The sequence below is a fragment of the Zootermopsis nevadensis genome, unplaced genomic scaffold (assembly GCF_977971745.1).
Source record: "Zootermopsis nevadensis isolate Lab colony 2312 unplaced genomic scaffold, Znev_1.0 Znev_ptg000027l, whole genome shotgun sequence".
Taxonomy (NCBI): Eukaryota; Metazoa; Arthropoda; class Insecta; order Blattodea; family Termopsidae; genus Zootermopsis; species Zootermopsis nevadensis.
Window position 1 is genome coordinate 7,629,229 of NW_028259159.1, and position 18,851 is coordinate 7,648,079.

Sequence of the window (18,851 nt, forward strand, 5' to 3'; positions counted from 1 at the left end):
ATCTCCCCCCATGCGTGCTACATGCCCCGCCGGTCTCATTACCCCTGCTTTTATCTTCCTACTATTTGGGGGGGGGGGGAAATACATATTATGAAGTCCCTCGTGGCCGCGTCTCCCTCAATTGGCAATGTATAATCATCCAGGCCCTTGCCCTGTCTTGCCGATGCTGCCGACAAAGCGTCGTTAAACAAATTAACCGGGTGCCTCACTGCACGAGAAGCGACGCTGACGAACTCTCTAACGGAATGTTGAATGAAAGAAACAATAAACACGCGCAGAATTGTGGTGTAGAAACGCCTTGAAAACCAAAATATTTTTCTGGGTACAGTCTTGTCATGAAAAATGCACGTACTGCTGCAGAGACGAGAAGTCGCTGATAATAGGAGAATGGACGTGTGGGCTGGGTTTATCCAGCACAGTTCACTCTGCTTTTGTGAACGTGGCGACGAACGTCTGATTCTACAAGAGCAGAAAAGCTCTTTCCTAGCTCAGGGAGTAACAACTGCCCGAGTGGGGGCACGAAATCAGGAAGCACAAGGTTCAGAGGTGTTCAGGAAAGGATTTTGTTGTTGCAGGGATGAACTGGTATATCAAGACATGTAGACACTCTCCACATTAATTCACTTTATTACACACGATCTGTACAAAATAATGACAGTTTTTGAAACTTAAATACCCGTTAAACAGCAGGGCAGAGCATGAAAGTTAAATGAGTTCGCGGCGTTAGGCCACCGAACAATTTGAGAAACAAATGTCTTCCGCCTCGCTTTCGTGGTTCACACCACAGCAGAGCCGATTACACAAAATGCATAATCACGCACTCACCGCAAACGAGAGCCTAACAACACCGGACCGGCTCTGCTGTGTTCAGTGCACGGAGACATTTATTTCCCATTTATCAACGTCTTGGCCGAGCTCAGATTAAATCCTGCAAGACAGAAAGAATTCTTTACTTACCCGACTTACTTCCAAACGGAGTTGGCAATCTTGAAGACTGAACTACGAGTGCGTCAAAGTTTGACGCACGGCCTCAGATTCAAAAGCCTCGCAAACTAAACGCAGAGACGCCCGTCTTCTGGGACGTTGCACCATGCAGCGATGGCAGAAACGATCTCTGAAATGTCCGACAAATTCTCCTACACTACAAGGCGTAACACCCTAGAAGACAGTTGCCTCCATGAAAACCTGAAATCTCACGCACTGGAACGAATTGAGAATTTACTGCATATTAAATAATAACGTAACAAATTACTGGCCGACAGGAACAATGTCGACACAAAAGCTGGTTGCCTAGCAACCAAAACTTGCATCCGCTGCCAGAACAGTTGCTACTCGCTCGCTCTCAAGAAACTATCGGACCTGCAACGACACCAGCGGCGGAGTTTGAACCTATTCGGCACATTACGCTCCTCACGAAAAGGTTAGAGCTGTTCGCCTCATAAAAGTTATGCACGAGTTTGTACGGATAAGTGGTAGCAACCACAAATTTCTTACGGAGACATTTTTCGTGATTCTTAGAAGTCTACGTCTCACGTAGCCCGACAGTGCGAACTGAAGATGAGATGAGATGAGTACCTTTGATCTGAAGCTAAAAATTGGTAGAGATACGAGTTTATCCAGTACATTCCACGGATTCTGCAACAGCACAGGAAGTATCAATCTAAGAATAAATTTCATTTTATTTATGTAGAAGGAAAATAACACATTCAGCGACCGTGTGACTCCGCAGATAAATCCAGGTAAAACAAAGAATATGCCTCTGTAATCCTTCTTTTGGCCAATTTAACAGGAAGGCAAATGTTCCTGACATAAACTATTATCAGCACGACTGAGCGGACGTCACGTGGAGTGACAGGACCACGGATCGCAGGGCCTGCCCAGTGCTGCTGAGAGAGAGACACGCGTCAGCGGATGGACGTTTTCCTGGAATGTAATAATTAGTTCAAGCGTTCTGGGTTTACGAATAATAAAGCAGAGGGCAAGTCCTCCTTCTTGTCACTGCGTGCGATTCGAGGGGTCGTGTGCTATGGTCTTGCAGGCCATACCACACATAGCAAAGAGGCTTGCCAACATGAATATGAGTCCAGAGGGCTTGGCCCCCAGCAACAGCACGCAGCAGCAGGCGGAAAGTTCCACCACCAGCACCACCAGCCCGAAGTACACGGCCAGACACAGGAGGTATCCCCTGACGAGGGTCAGTCCAGCTTGCAACGCCGTGCTCGACGTCTGCACGTAGGAGAGCACTTGGGGCAAGACGCCGCAGTCACATAAGTACGCGGGGAACTGCCTGATCCGGTCCAGGGACGCGCTCCTCGACAAGTGGGCCCTCATCGAGCTTGCTAGGACCCTGGGGCGCTTGATGGGATCCAGGGCAGAACAGCTCTCAGAGACACCTGAAACAGCGATCTCTGACTCAATAAGCATCACCCAAAGACTCAGTTATTTTGAGACAGCAAACATTTAGCCACGTTCCGTCTGTAACATCAAACACAGCGGACATCCTCACCCCAGAGGCTTTCGGTCGAACTCTTAGCTACATGTAACTTCTCTCAAAAACATTTAAATATTATATTCCCATCTGCACGTCCGTCCCTAATGGTCTCTTGTTTCCCGACAAGTTTTTGTACGCATCTCTGATGTTCCCATGTGCGTCGCAGGTTCTGCGATGCATTGTGCAACAGCTCCACTCACAGACAGATCCAGCGTTCCAAGTCTACGATACTCAAATGTACCCAATATCCACACACACCGCCCTGTATAAAGGTTATCTCCTACTCATTTAGAGACAAATTAACAGCTTCTTGGAACGTTATAATTCGAAGACGTGTCCTGTCATCTTCCCTTTTTTATGCGTCTGATAAAACAGAAACTTTGTCCTTAGCAACAGACAGCCGCAATGCGTAGTGACCCCCTTTATCTCCGGACCTCTGACTCCGCTCACCTCTGGGCACGAACTGTCTCATTCGGTCCTGCTCTTGTGACTCCTTGATCACAGCGTCACTCATCTGCAACACAAAATGTGTGACTCAGACTGACAAATCGTCTCGTGCCTCAAGCCACACCATACGGCGAAACTTCTGTCTGCTGCGACCAAGCCCCACCCAGAGTCGAAGTAACGTTCCACGAATTCTAATTATAAATGAAGTCGTCGTCTTCTGCTCTATGTGTATCCCGATGTGGTGTGGAAAGTCAGTCACTTTACCGACTGAGCTAATAAGGCGAACCACTGTATCTGCGAGTGACGTAAGGACACTCACTCCAAGCCTCGTGATTCCGCGTCAACGGGAAACATAAAACGTACGGAGGCGTGGAGGTGAGTGTGTGTACTTACTTCTTTTGTTGTACGTGGAGTCTTCAGGATGTGAAATTGCCGGCGACTTGAAAATTTCCTATGCAGACACGACCTGCGAAATATTCACTCTGACATAACACGAACGTCGACGCGCAGGCTGGCTGTCCGCGAAACATGAAATGCACTTCAGAGCAACAACAGAAATATTTGTCCTCCAGCCGATGTCGACAGACAAACAAACAAACAAACGACTTAGAAAGCACGGCTCACACCTCGCGCAAAGCTGTCTCGTCTACTGTGCGCGCCGCCATCTGACCCGGAGCGCTTTTGTGGCAATCCCCCTCCCCCTCCGCCCCTCTCTCTCTCAAGTGCCGGGCGTGATCCCGGAACATGTTACACGAAGTGGACCGATCCCATCTCCATGCAGGATGACGTAGGAAGAAGGTGGCGGATGGAACTGGCTGACGTTAATATTAATATTAACGTTGAAGAGTGGCACAGAAATATAACTTTCGGACTAGAAAATGAACGGTGTTGTGTTAAATACTACACTTTTCCTGCTGATGATCGGGTCGTTATTACTGAATCAGAAGATGAATTACAGATAGCCGCATACGACCTTCAGCTTTTCGCGAAAGAATACGATTTAAAAATTTGGCTTTTCAAGGAGTTGAGCACGCGCGATGTGAATAATAGAGCGAGTTGCATCATTTGATTATTTGGGCTGTGACGTCTCCCACTGTTACAAAGAAGACGTAAACATAGAAATAATTAGATTTCAGAAAACGTCGAACACTTAAAAACAAAAAGCTAAGGCAGACTCAACTCGAGTTTTAAAAGTTATTGGCGGTGCCCCAGTCAACATATGGATGTGAAAATTGGTCCCCAACCCGCGCAGATAAACGGAAGACTGAGTCCAGTGAAATGAGATTTTTACGAAGTGTTGCTGGTTACATATTATTAGATGAAAAAAGACGTGGAGATATACGAAACGAACTAAGAATATTTAATCTTAACGAAAGAATTCAACAACAAAAACAGAACTGGTACGAACACACAACAAGAATGGAGTCTGATAGGCAACGAAGGGAACTTTTAGATTATAGACCGACTGGTAGGAGAAATGTTGGAAGAGCGAGGAACGTCTGAGTGAGATTTGAGATTCTCACGGCGGCCAGCACGAAAATGGCCGTCTCCTGGGACGTAGCTACGCACCGTGTAACATGGGGCGACTGAACAAAGTACGCTAGGCGCGGTTGCATCATGCGCCTGACGCCACAAGACTTTGCGTGCGTGCGTGCGTGCGTGCGTGCGTGCGATCTTCTTCTAATTCTTCCCCCAACCGGCGTGTTCCAGTTCATCCCCGCGATAGCTAAGAGTTGTGTTTTCTTCGCGGTACGGACTGGATTCTCAAATATTTTATAGACAAGCTTCCGTTTCAAAAGGTTGACGAAATGAAAAAAATGCATTGTCACGGGTTTCGTAGCGACTGCGAGGTGAGACTGCAGTTTCCGCAAATAAACACGTTTGGCTGACGAGGCGACACTGACACAGCTAGTTTCAACTGACAAGCTCTGGCACCGCTCACACTCAATGCCGCACCAAAATCGTACATTTCCGCTGCCCTCCAAGACATTCCTCAGTCTGAAATTTTCTCCATTCCATCTGACGCGACCTCTCAATCCTGTCACGGCTCCGTGCACGGACCTTGCGTTGGGCCAATCCCCCATCCAAGGAACAAAGAAACAGATGAAAGGTTCAGAATCAATTCTGAATGAGACCAATCGCTGAAGAACCTCGACGTCCCCGCTTCAAGCATAGGCCTTACAGCGCACCTCATCGAAGAGTCGCTGAGGTCCAGAAGGATTCAGTGACTTTAGACCGCACACATTACGCATGCGTAAGAGAAGTTACAGCATTTCGGGAGCCCCATCAAGGTATTTCTTTTTCTGTTCTCCGACGCAGCTGTCAGATTCTCCCCGGCTGCACGAGGCAGCGATCTTCTTCATCTGGAAGGCAGTGCCTTCTTGCCCTTCGTTCCTGTCACGTGCAACGCGCTCAGGCAGCAAAGCCTTGAACTTGTCTGTTTACAGTCTGGGGATGTTGATGCAAGTCAGTAGAAGAAAATGCCTCCTTGCCCTTAGGATAAAAACAGGGCCTGAGAGAGACCTCGAGAAACTTCGCGACTAAAACAGTTCACCTTGTGTTGTTACGACACCAAAGGTTATCAACTGCAGATGTTAGCAAGCGTCGAGCGAGATCTTGAGTTGTGTACACCGAACAGGAGAAGAGGGAACTTCGCTGCCTGACGTTTGTAAGCGTCAAGATCTAGGAAGGACCTGCTGTTCAGGAATGCTGTCGGTTACTCCCGGTTTCCGACAGCCCCGCGGTTCTGGAACAAAAAGCCACTTATGGACCCAAAAGAATGGCTTTCTGTCCAACGCCCGTTTGCTTGTGCGCCCAACAGCAAATGTGAACAATCACGCATTTGCCGAACCCGGAACTTTTCAATACACGCCTTCCAACATTTCCGCACATGCCTTTGTCCGTCCTGTCTCCGCTGACACCGCGAAAAATCTATGGGACTGCTTCAAATACCTCCCATTCTAAATTTAATTCCATCAACCTTTTGAAGCCCGAAGCTCGTCTAAGAATCATTTAATATTTCCGTCCGTACCGCAAAGAAAACACGACGCTTCACAATTACAAATACGTATTGGTCGACGATGTTTAAAGTAATAACAGCTGCTTGGTGTAAGAACCACACGCAGCCTTACTGACTATTAAAGCATACGCCACTGGCTCTTAAAGGGTTGAGGTAATAATTATTAATAAAGACGTTCCAACCCACTGATTGAAAAATAACTTGCGTTGAGTACGTGGCGATCCCTGGCCATTATATACGTCACGTGACGCCATTTTGCCATGAGTATCTTGACCGCGATATCTGTCGTCATCTCTCGAAACCTTGAGAAACCAAGATATCTCCTGAGTTGCGGCGCCATGTTCTTGTTTACAGAGCAGCGAGACCCCCCCCCCCCCCCAAACCTTAGAAACTGAAACCCTATCCGGTTCGTTCACTTCAATTGTTGGCAGTGGAACAAAAATTGTCTCTCTGGCCTCTGATGTCTGCGAAGACGCACGCAGAAAACAAAAGAGCGAAGTTTCCTTGGTAATTGATAATCTCCAAATAGAATATCACAAAAAAATGAAACGCTGATAATGCAATGAGGGTTTTGTTTCTGTGACTGCGTCAAACGTCACTCGTAATCAGAGTATAACACGCCACTGGTTTTGAAAAATATGCAAAATGTTACTCACCGACATGCGTCCGCCCATGTTTATGTCCCAAATTAATTCAATTTGTCTTCCTGCTGGTGCTGGTCGCCAAGGACGACGGGCGTCTGGACATCTCTCCCGAGTTCGCTTCTGAAACAAAACGTCTTCGAGCCGCCTTTAGAGACATTCAAGGAGGAACAACGAGACAGAACCTGACATTTGATTCTTCGTTGTTCTCACGACTAAATTACAATTTTTAAAGCTACAGAACACAGAACATGACATGCTGAAAGTTGTAGCCAGAAGTCAAGTTACAGGTGAGATTAGAGACACGCCCACGTCCGTGACTTACCGCGCTGGATCATCGTCAAGAACGCCTGGAATCGTACAATCATTTCGGCTCGTTTGAAGGGTTGCTTTAGTCAAGGGTTAGATCGTAGACGACAGTTACAAAGAACTCGCTCGTTTACAGGAAATCTTGTGTCATCAAAACCTGAAAATCGTGCGCTTTGTTTAGACAGCTGACGCTTCCAAAACACGCGCACAAGGCGACTTTCCTTTTTCCCAGCTGCTCTGGATGTGTCTCTTACCAAACATAAATTACAAGGGTTTCAAAACAGCGTGGCCGAGGGCATACGAAGGTCGAGGTAAGTGACACAACTTTTCGAGTTATTCGAGTGACGCAGTATTATTGCAATGGGCTGGGCGTGGAGCCCGGATGGCGGAAACCAGCGGCCACTGGTAATCGCGATGTCAGACTGGATTAAAGTGGCTCAGGATGAAGTTCAGCGGAAGGCTTCTGCCGAAATTCCACACACATAGAACGAATTTCTAGAGTGTTCAAGGGATGCCTTGGATCAAAGTGCCTGTCGCCCTAATGCTGCTGCGTCTAGAGATTGAATTATGAAACACTTCTCTGTGCTGATTTCTTGTAGAACAGCTTCGCCGTTCTCCGAGTTCACTTCGTGACGTCTGCGTTCTCACCTCGTGATCTGAAAGTGCAAAATACGCGAAACGACGTGACTTTCCCCGATAGAACTTGTCCTCTTCAGTACACACGGCGACGTTATCTCTGTTCTCTCTTCGCACTGACCTTCCACAAACATCGTTGACTTATTACGAAGCTAACGAATGGGGATTTGCCCTTCGCGAACTACGGGACTTCCCTTCGGTTTAACCTTACGCGGCTGAAACGCTCTTGCGCTGTCCCCCTGAAAACACGTCCCACAAACATTATTCTGTTGATTTCTTCCCAATTTGTGTTCTGCTGAGAGGAAAACGACTTAAACTGACGTTCCGGGTACCTAAAAATTACGCACAAAACTCAACAACGCGTAATTATCGTATTGGTCTGACGAAATCAAGGTGATACGCGAAGCAAGCAGCACAAATGGCGGACGTGAGAGATGCATACAGAATTTTCGTTGGAAAACCCGAAAGACACAGGCGTAGATGGGAGGGTGACATTGAAAAAGGATCTTAGGGAAATAGAATTTGGATCAGATTCATCAGGCTCATGTAAAACACAGAAACGAACTTCTGGGAAACATAAAATGCTGGGGATTACTCTATCAGCCGAGCGAATATTAGCTTCTGAAGAGACTCCACTCCGTGGAGTTATCTCAAATCAGTCTTCTCTAAATTTCACAAACATTGTGTGTAACACAGACAAGAATTTATGTTTCATTAAATCTTTACCTAATTAAACTGACACTCTATAAAAAAAAAGGATAACCTTGGATGACCAAAGTAATCAGTGTTGTGTCTCCATTCACTTCTTTACTATAGATCCCAAACATTTATCAAAACACATTTTTACATAACATTAATTCACACATTCACTTCTGGTGGCGTAACAGCAAATCTGTTGCTATATATGCAAATATAATTGTCAATCACTGCTGTAAAAGGCGATGATGATTCCTAATGCTGGATACGCCCGGACAGACAACTCTTCCCTACGAAGACTATGAAATGGAAAGGAGGATGCACTTCATAAAATCAGAGACCTGGCAGGCAGGCAGGCAGTCTGACACAATTATACATCACTCTGCAGTTTCAATATAAAATTTATTTTTAATGTCACATGAACTAGTAATATTTCAGAAACCAAAGCCACAACACATCTGTTATAGTAATAAAGAACAATACTGACAGAAAACAAACCATGGAACATTCACAGTCTCACAAAAACTTCACCGATCTCACCACAGATATTCAGACTTTTACAAGCAAAATTCTCATTTCACATTCAAGGGCCATTCTAGCCAATCTGTTATCAAACATACAATTCCACACAAACACAACTTAAAAAAAATACTTAAAAATTTTGTAACCATACAGCGTGATGTTCCAAATTGTACATAATACTGTTTTTCCTTAACAGGTTTCAAGAATGTTTAAAGTTTTTCCAAACGACGAGAACACGACATGCAACACACAATCATAAAATAAATTCAGTCTCATGACGCAGCTTCCGAGGTTCGTCTAACGAGTACAAAGCCTCTGTCACAACATAAAACCATCCATTTCAAGCAGGCCTCACTGGCCGGTTCAGTGATGCGAACCGTTACCAGCATCACAACTGGCGACTGCACCGGCGAAAATGCATCCAGAGTCTGGAAAGGTATCTGCCTGCCTTTTCAATTACGACCTGGAGCCCTGGTGTAACTTGTACCAATGCATTCATGATCCCTTACTCAGTATTACCAATCATAACATAAAACTGAATTAAGAAACAAAACTAATTAAAATATTTTAAAACCTAAGACCTAAGTAAAAATGTCACCCTGACAGAGCTCAGTAGCAACCATCAAACACCCAGAGTATTTGATCGTGTGACCTGTTTCTCGACGACCACGGATATGTCCCCGTCAGCATCGCTGGTAACCGCGCGGCTCGCGGCGTTCGCGTTCCGAGTTCGGGGACTGGGCACGACCTTCACGCGGCCTGCAAACACATCAGTTCTCTTTGTGACGAGGCATGTGGAAGGTCTTCAGAATGGGGGGAGAGGGGAGCGAGAAACTCCAAAACCTAAAAGGCCAACTGTCAAGATGAAATACAGGGGAGAGTGAAGGTTAGGCAAAATGCATGCCAACCACTTTTAAAAGATGCCTAGATGGAAATGACTGAATGAAAGACCCAAGCATAAGGGAAAGGATAATATTAAAATGAATGTAAAAGAAGAGATCTGGACTGAACTGGGCAGTCTGTGGTCCAACAGGCTTCTGTAAATTTTGTGACAACTCTTCAGGTTACACAACAATAGCAGAAGCCACACAAATTGTGACCATCTGTAATAATATCTCAGTGCTGTTCCTCCACATCACAACAGTTTAACAATCAAAAGTAAGTTACAGTCCACGTAAAGCTTTCAAAAAAAAAGTTTGAATCAGGAAATTTCATAATGCATTAAGTTTTGAATTTGAACAAATGCAAACTCTGCCTTAAGCATTGCTTCAGACTTTTCCCTTTCATCTTCAAGTGTGAGAATATGCACGTACATTAATGTGTGTACGTGTGCATACCACAGGATACAGACACCCACTTTCCTCAAAAATTGTTCATCATATCTAAAAATATATTTTTATACCACTTCTCTTTTTTAAAGTAAAAATATCCCACACTGATTTCCTAAGCAAATGATTCACATTCATGAAAACTGTCATTTCATAGCCACTGCTTTCATCAGATGTGATGTTACTCAATGAATTCCTAAAAAATCTGACCATAAATACGTGATCTGAGGTTCTCAGGGCAGTGAACTTCTGAGTAGCGACACCACGTAATCTTGTAGAAAATGGAGGCAACACATTCCTCCAAAATGTCGATAACCATCCGCAAAACACAGAAGACGATAACGTCATCTCAAATACCCTTCGATTCAGACAGCATATTAAATCAGATATTGATGAAATATCTTTTGTGACCACCAGTCCAGATACAAATCATCATTCCGTATGCATATTAAATTCTGTCAACACTTGCCAATGAGGGCCTTTCTCATCGACCAAGTTCGAAATGCCTCGTGAAGCCAATTCCAAACTAGGCCTGCAAGTAGTCACATGTCTTATCAGTGACAATACAGGTGCTTGATGAAAAACAACACAAATCTCAGAATCCTTTACATCACGGAAAGAACACCGCCGCCAAGGACAAGATTTTGATTGACTTCCAAAAATACTCAGACAGAAAATCTAAACAAAGATCAGAAAATTCACAGCCTTGATGACAGACAATGTGGCAGGAAGACCACACAAATCTAAGAAGAGGATAAGCAGGACGTATTGGAGGTAAAGAAACATAATGAAACAATGCCCCCCCTACCCCCCCCCAGAAAAAAAGACTCCAAAAAGTGGAGATCTGTTTGGAACACTTCTACAGCATCAGACAGAAGATAAAGTCCAAAGCGTACTGCCACTAAAACCACTTACCTTCGTGCCGAAAAACGCGGGGTTTCGGAGCGTCCAACAGCTTCTTCATTTTCTTATTTAAACGAGGCATTCTCTCCAGCTGTGGCTCCTCCTAGAATCAACATTCACTCTTGGGTGAGCATGCCCTACACACATACTCAGACTCTACACTATAATGCTAAGAGTGCAAGTCCATTTCCTCTGTCCGCGAAAGGCGAAGACAACGCGTGACAGAGTGGAGGAAAAGCTCCATGCATTGTTAACTTAAGCGCTAAATAAATGTTAGAAGTCAGCATGATAATCTGACCTCCTTCCCAAGGACAGGCGTGCCAGTATCAGTCAGGCCCCAGAGCAGGTCTGGATGAGGTGCCCCTGCCACGTATTGAACCCAGGCCCTTCAGCCCACGGTCAATTGCTTTACTAACTGAGCCATTCCCGGGTCAGATCAATTTCAGTTTCTCACATTGGTGATTATAAGGATGTCCGTATTCTGGGTTTTTGCACGCTGTAGTCCCGCAGAAATTGACCAACATCACTCATAACCTGATGGTGCAGACTTTGCTCGTAACAATAAAATACACAAAACTAAACTGTGACAGTTTCAACCTTCCAAACATGATCTGAGCAGGGTAACTACGTACCTACGAACACTGTACACTGAATTACAGGCCAGATTTTGTTACCTTCCTCTTATGATTACAATTACATTACTTTTAATACTTTCACAGATCAACAGGATAAAAAAAAATGTCAGTGTCATGTAAGTCAATGAAGAGCCAATAGTAACTGACTATGGGCTCGATAACTGGGCTTCGATTCGCAGCAGGAATAAAATATCTTTCTCTTAGTCTTCAGGTCCAGACCAGCGCTGCGGACCGCCCGGCTTCCGACTCGCCGACTACCGCGGGTCCTCTCCCCAGTGCGTAAACAGCCAGGGAGCGAACATGACAACTCACCTTCCTCTAATACTGAGGTCAAGAAAGAACGGACCTACGCCATCTTCATAGCGTGGTGCTTAATAAATACTGGGAACAACTTCACCTTAAAAATGTGTTTGAACGCTCCATTTATCACACAGAAAAGATCACAATATATGTGACAAATCTGACTAGATCTTACCAGTATAACTGACGGCACACTCGAATATGACACGATAGGTAGAATGGGACGGATGTTACTCGTGTTCACATTCTCTGTACCCCTCTCTTCCACTTTGTATGGAATCTGCAAGCAACACAGCTGTACAAAATGGGTCGCACGTGCCATGTGACTGATATGTGCAATAAAACACTTGGACGCTCAGACAGACATGACATCTCCATCATGCACTCAATTTATGCAATAACACGTAAAATGTATTACTTCCTAAATTCCTATTAATTTTACAAACATCAAAACTGCTAAAGACTCAGGTGCAACAAAATATTTTAATTTTTAATCTTAACATAAAACTTGGGGATATAATATTAAAATGAATTTAAAGTATACAGGATGTCAAATGGATTTAAATTACTCAAAATTGAGTTGAATGGCATACTCTGGCATTAGCAGTATTAAACCTAAAATTCTATTACCAAAGAATGAATTAGTTACTAAAACTAAATTTATACTAACCTCTAAATGTGTCTTCGCAATTGCAGACGCAAAATCATGTCTTGGCATCACTGTGGCACCTCTGCCTACCATCGCTCTCTTTGGCGTTGCTGCGCGGCAGAGTTTCGGTTTAACATTGGTGACTAGCGCAGGGGACGGAGTATTGTGAATATACGCTCCCACAGGACTCACAATCGTGTTATAACCCAAAGGCCTTTTACAAGGTGACACCACTTTAATTGGTTTCAGTGGACTTTTCTTGGCATTTCTGGGAGGACGCAGCTTTGGAATATGGGTGCCGTGAAACAAAGGTTTCACTGGTACTTTGAAAGCACTTGGTTTCTCACCCCCCAAATTTACAACTGGTGAGACAGTCTCCATTTTACTGTGGAACTTCCCCAGAGTTGTGGTTGGTTTTGGAAATAAAATGCCACTTGTTGACGGAGTTGCAACACCGTCACAGGGTACACCTTGAGACGATGGCACACGACTCTTTATCAAGAGACCTGAGGCACACACCTCACGCTCTGTAGAAGCTTTAGAGCAATCCTCATTGGATATCTCAACTACATTTCTAAAACGAATTGGATCACCGAAATCTTCAAACCCCGCCTTCTCAGTCAGTGGCTTCTTTGGGGTCGACACACTGTGAAAAAGAGACCGCTCGTCTAATCTGTCAGGACACTCCGTGTTGTTACCACTCATCATGTAATCCATCCCAAACTTCAGCAACATTTCCATCTCCTCCAGAGTATCATTGAACCCTTCTTCACAACTTGACTCCAAGTTATTCACGTTCTCAATGTTTTTCCTGTCATTCTCATTAAGGTCACTCTTGGCATCCATTTCTCGAATGCATGACCCCATGTTATCATCATCAAGCACAGAGCACTCCTGAATAACAGATATTGAATTATCACCGTAATCATCGACACTTTTGTTTCTCAGATCCAATCCAGAAGGTTCCCCTTGTACTCGCCCCTCCTGCATAAATTTTCCATTAGTTTCATGCGACTGACCTCGCTTCTGCACGTTGTCATATTCCTCACGTACACAATGAAGAGCAGTAGATGCAGAGGCACAGTTCAATTCCTCCAAAACATCTTGTGAATACATGTCAGTGTTTTCTGCTAGTGCAACATTAATGCCTTTGTCACTTGCCTGCTTCAAAGTAGCATGATAAAGAGCAGCTTCAGACAGAACAGACAGAAAGCCTCCATCCTCATCAGCACTGACCATAACATTATTCCTGACATCACCACGGTCGCCATTAAGTTCTTCATTGCCGTCATCCCTCACGGATGTTTCCGAACAGTCATCGGCATCAGAAATCAGCGAATACTCGGCTACAATCTTATTATATGAAATGTTACAAGGCACTGACTCTGTCTGCTCTGGTATTTTGATATCAAATTCTGGTGAAAGTGGTGCATCATCCAGCTCATTATTATGACTGGTGCCTACATCTCTTGTCAGGCAGCCCAGGGCAGCGAGTGCTTGATCAACCTTCTGTCTACCATACTGACGTTCAAGATCTCCAACAAGAGTGCTCTTACTCAACAAACTGTCATGACACCCCACTGTTTTTACAATTGGTGAAATAAAATCCCCTTCAGAAATCAATCTTGAAAAATTACAACTTTCCAACTTGTCAGCAATAGCAGAAGTGTCTACCATTAGTGGTTGATAATTCTCGCCAGATGATTCAAATACACTGGAGATGACTTCCAAACTATCATCACTCAAGACTCGAACTTCCGGGCTGTCGGGGCCATCTTCATCTGATGAAAAGTCATTTTCAACATCATTCAAAGTTACAATGTCATCATTTGAGACTTTAGATGATAATGGCTTCCTGTAGTCATCAGGCACATTAATATGCTGTTTCTTGACACTTCTCAGCTGCCGTGTCAGTGCATCATGTTGTTCCATCTTCTCAATCAACATGTCCCGTGCCTTCATGTCCTCATCTGACATTTTCTGCGTTTCACCTGTAAAGGCTTCATCAGTGGCACTTGCTTCCACAGTCTCCCTGCAAGTCACCACTGGCACTAATGACAATCTCGCTGTATTCTCCACTAAACTGTCATCCATATTTGACAATATTGAGACTGATTCATTAAATCCAACAGAGGAATATGAGACGGTGTGTGCATCTTTGCACGTACTGAACTGTCCAATGTCAGAATATCTGGGGAAGAATGTGAGGTGTGCTGGTGAGCTATGCTCCTCCACCTCATCTGCACACCCCTCTTCTTCAGCAATTCCCCCAAGATTAACATACGGCTGTTGGCGGGTATGACACGGAGTGGGGTACGGAGAACCATTGTACCCACTAAACTCAGGACTCGGCGGAGGTGCTGGGGTCTCTGCCTCTTCACTGTCATCATTCATATTGCAGTCAAATGGAATGTCAAGACTTCTGCTCTTCCACATCTTTGTCAGGTGTTCTTTGTGTCTAGGAGGTTGTAGTGGAAAGGTAAGGTTCTGCACTGCCTCCTTTTTATCTGTTACAGCAATCAAAATGTGACCAGAGTTCACTGAAGTTCAAAAGCAAATTAAAATACACAGTTAAAACAAACTCTATTTACACTCAATAAAATAAAATGAAAAAATTGTGGTCCTCTTAATGTCCCTAGAGGACTCTTCTCATAAGGTTTCATAAAAAACCATTTAATATGTAAAGGTGTATTTCAATCAGCCCATTTAAATATGCGCAACTGAATTATCCTAACAGCATTATGACAGGTAAAAAAGCACAACTCTAATATAATATTTCATTCATATCCCAGGCCCTGTTCTTGGCTTGGAATGAGAGACCAAATGCAAAACTATGACAAAAATTAAATTTGGTTTTGTTGTTACAGTTTCTGGTACTGATTTTACAACCTTCCACACACTATGTCTGCTTTTTGTCATACCAGTTTATACAGCATTTTCAAACAATACTTTTGGATCAGTGACAGCTGTTACCATAATGTACATAATAAACCAGCAAAGGAAAAAGTTTTGACAAAATTTATGAGTTCAAATTGAGCTTGAATTAAAGTAGAAGTCAAATTTTGAACAAAATGCACAAAAATTAAATTCGCTTTGGTGCATATCCTAACACCAAATTTCATAAAAGCCCATCCACTCTGAGATAAAACATATGACAGAGAGAGAGAGAGAGATGATGTCCCCATTATGCACCACATTGAAACAACAGATAAGAAAAAGTTGTCCTGATGATAGCTCAGTGTAGCTCTTGCAAACCAGGCAGTACATGAATATGCAAAATGCAATATTTCAGCCATTACAGAGCAACAATGAAGTAGAGAGTGGTACTGCACAAATTAATGACACAAACACAGCATTAATAAATTTTCAAAACTATTTTACCTGCAGAGGTGTCACCTGGAGTTACATCAGCACACCTAAAAGTATTAACACAGTACATTCAGTAAAACAGCAATTGCATATCTACACATATATAAAGGACATTCAGGTTTTACATAAGAAGTAAAGTAGGTCATTGCAACACTCATCAGATTTGAACAATTTTCCGTAGTACTATTTCTTATATTAAACCAAAAACCCATGAACACCTTCCAATGGTCAACAATGCAGAACCAATTCCACATATTATTATCCATCCTCCTTTCCAGCTTCGTGGCAACACTTTTTGCATCTATCAACTAAACTACATGTTCAGCCCATAACCTACAAGTCCTGATTCTCCTAACCACAGAGTTCTTTGTGAGCATCTGAACTGCCCCCTTATTTCTCAAAATCAGGAAGCAGGATTTACATATTGATAATTTGAATATAACCTCTGAAGCACACTGCACTTTGACGAAACAATAGCAGTAGCACAGTTATACATCACAAACACACTTTTCCACAAAAACAACTCCCTTGATACAGGCATGCTCTATGTGTGTATTAAGTAATTTACTGTTTCTGAGTATCCAAATTACAGATCTGTACAATATTTCCAAGAACATAAAACACTTTTAAAAAAGTCAGAACCCATAATAAAGTTCATGTCTTTACAAAACAGAGTAGAGGAGCAAAATAATTTATATATTAAATTTGTTTATGAATATATGAAAACAATTTTCATAATTACAGACTAAAAAGCTCAGCTATTAAAACTGTCATACACTACAGGACATTACGCCACTCTTCCCACCATGCAGCACCCTTGAGAACAGACTGTGAACTCTTGACTTACTGACACTTACTCTAACACTTTTGTCTGCCTTCTCAGTGTTAAAGCCTTCCTGATTTCTTTCGTTGTGATGGGACCAAACAAAACTTCATCATCACTGCTGCAGTATGAATTCACAGCCTCCATGGCTAATTCCATAAGCTTTTTTTAAAAAAAGAAGACAAAAATATACACACACATACACTAAAAAAAAAACAAGCTAGGCTCTAGTGCAAAACTTTTACAAACCATTTATAAGTTGGACAAGTTATGTGGAATCACACACCCAAAATTCAAGCACAGTATTATGAAGTAAAATTATAAAAGTTAAGTCTGCAATACATCCCCCAAACCATAACAACAGCTAAATAACTAACACAACACAAAACTATTGCGGCTGCATTATGATGAAATGGCTAAACACAAGTATTAAAAAAGATTACTGATCTTATAAACTGGAGGACGGTTATGATCCACCATTTGCAAGCCTTCCTTTCACAAACCTGGTAATACGCTATGCGAAATTCTATGATTCACTTTACTTCGTGGCCCCTACATTAATTATATGATGACTTTGAGAGAAAGAAACTTAACTTGTAAATTCACACATTTCAATGTTGGGGAACCATATACATTTGATAAAAAGAAATTGGGACGCTATATAGCTCACAACAAAATGCATTCAAACCGTTAGAACAAGAACTAGTAATACTTCAGAAACACGAAAACTTATCAGATTTGTCGATCTTATTATACTTGCCTTTAAAAACAATTTAACACATCTAAAATAATAGTATTTAATGTTTCTGTCCTACTTTACATACAATAAATGTATCTTAAATTTGACGCAAACAAAAACCACCCATTCAAATAATCGGTGCTACCAATATTCACATGTCAACGCACGAATACCCTTAACATAACCAAAAAAAGAAATCATTGCAGAAAAAAACAGTGATTTTGTTCCTGAACTCTTTGATAAGATTTCTTTTACTCACAGTCCACTTTCCTCCTCAAGTATTTTATATCTACTGGTCAAAATCAGCATCAACATCACTAATTCAATGTCAATGGATTGCTGAAATGAAGGGGGGGGGGGGGAAACTCCCACATTCAGAAACTTTCTTCTCAGTAGTTGCCAATCCCTGCATCGAATGACGTACATAAAATATTGTGCTGGCATCTATCACCTGTAATAGTGAAATAACTAGCCACTGCCAAGAGCTCATTCGATAACAGCTATTACTTCCAACCGACATCTTTTACCTTAACCCACAATAAAACACACGAAAAAAAATATTTATACACAGGTATAATTGACTCTATAGCCCTGATGGCTGCTTTCTACATAAATTACCACTTGTACATCTAATGACCAGAAAATCCCTCTCCCAATCTCATAATGTTTGAGAGAATGTTTAATCACCTTTCAGTTAGCACATGTATACTTCATCCATAATGCAGAAGACAGGACCATTCCATATATTAAATTTATGTTAAAATAGAATTTATTTATATTCCATAAACCCATCATAGGCCTAAGCCAAGGATGTAGAACAGATCATAGCACAAATACAATACTTGTTTCTAGTACAAATATATTTTGAAAATACCCTGGATAGAAATAGTGAGTAAGGAGGAGATATTTAGAAGGATCAGACAGATACTGTGTCTGATAGAGCACATGAGGATGAGATGAAACAACTGGATTGGACATATCATTAGGCATGAGAGTTTGCCGGCTTTCATCTTGGAAGGGTCTGTGGAGGGAAAGAACTGTAGGGGCAGGCCTAGGTTGGACTATATAGGACAGCTCGAGGAGCAGCTGGGCTTACAAACCTATGTGGAGCTGAAGAGATTAGCACAGGACAGGAACTGGTGGAGAGTTGCTGCCAACCAACTGCAAGGTTGACAACCTAAGAAGAAAAGAAGAAGTACAAACATAAATATATAGTTATAACAGCTATTTACAAATTTTTGAAACTACAGTATTACAGCAAAATAATTATGATGAGTACTATCACCATTGTTACTTACATGTATTTATAAATTCTTCTACTGCGTAGAAGGAGCTAGATAGGAG

General features: G+C 42.7%; 2 protein-coding genes across 8 annotated transcripts; both read right to left on the minus strand.

The window, feature by feature from the left end:
* Nucleotides 1–609: 609 nt before the first annotated feature.
* Nucleotides 610–3,608, minus strand: LOC110840206 (uncharacterized). Its single transcript, XM_022085080.2, has 3 exons — nucleotides 3,332–3,608; nucleotides 2,942–3,005; nucleotides 610–2,393 (listed from the first exon to the last, which is right to left on the minus strand). Exons 2-3 carry the CDS (start codon nucleotides 3,003–3,005, stop codon nucleotides 1,996–1,998), a joined length of 462 nt encoding a protein of 153 aa, XP_021940772.1. The 5' UTR covers nucleotides 3,332–3,608; the 3' UTR covers nucleotides 610–1,995.
* A 5,014-nt stretch (nucleotides 3,609–8,622) lies between these two features.
* On the minus strand, nucleotides 8,623–17,861 carry sip2 (septin interacting protein 2). 7 transcript variants are annotated; one of them, XM_087356774.1, is made up of 7 exons: nucleotides 17,767–17,861; nucleotides 16,803–16,930; nucleotides 15,958–15,992; nucleotides 12,598–15,116; nucleotides 12,103–12,207; nucleotides 11,005–11,095; nucleotides 8,623–9,520 (listed from the first exon to the last, which is right to left on the minus strand). In XM_087356774.1, exons 2-7 carry the CDS (start codon nucleotides 16,925–16,927, stop codon nucleotides 9,384–9,386), a joined length of 3,012 nt encoding a protein of 1,003 aa, XP_087212900.1. In that variant the 5' UTR covers nucleotides 16,928–16,930; nucleotides 17,767–17,861; the 3' UTR covers nucleotides 8,623–9,383. The 7 variants fall into 7 exon arrangements, with proteins under 7 accessions (XP_087212900.1, XP_021940733.2, XP_087212901.1 ...); XM_022085041.2 differs by having other exon boundaries at nucleotides 12,598–15,083; nucleotides 16,793–16,930; XM_087356775.1 differs by lacking the exon at nucleotides 17,767–17,861 and adding an exon at nucleotides 17,529–17,743.
* Between the last annotated feature and the right edge of the window lie 990 nt (nucleotides 17,862–18,851).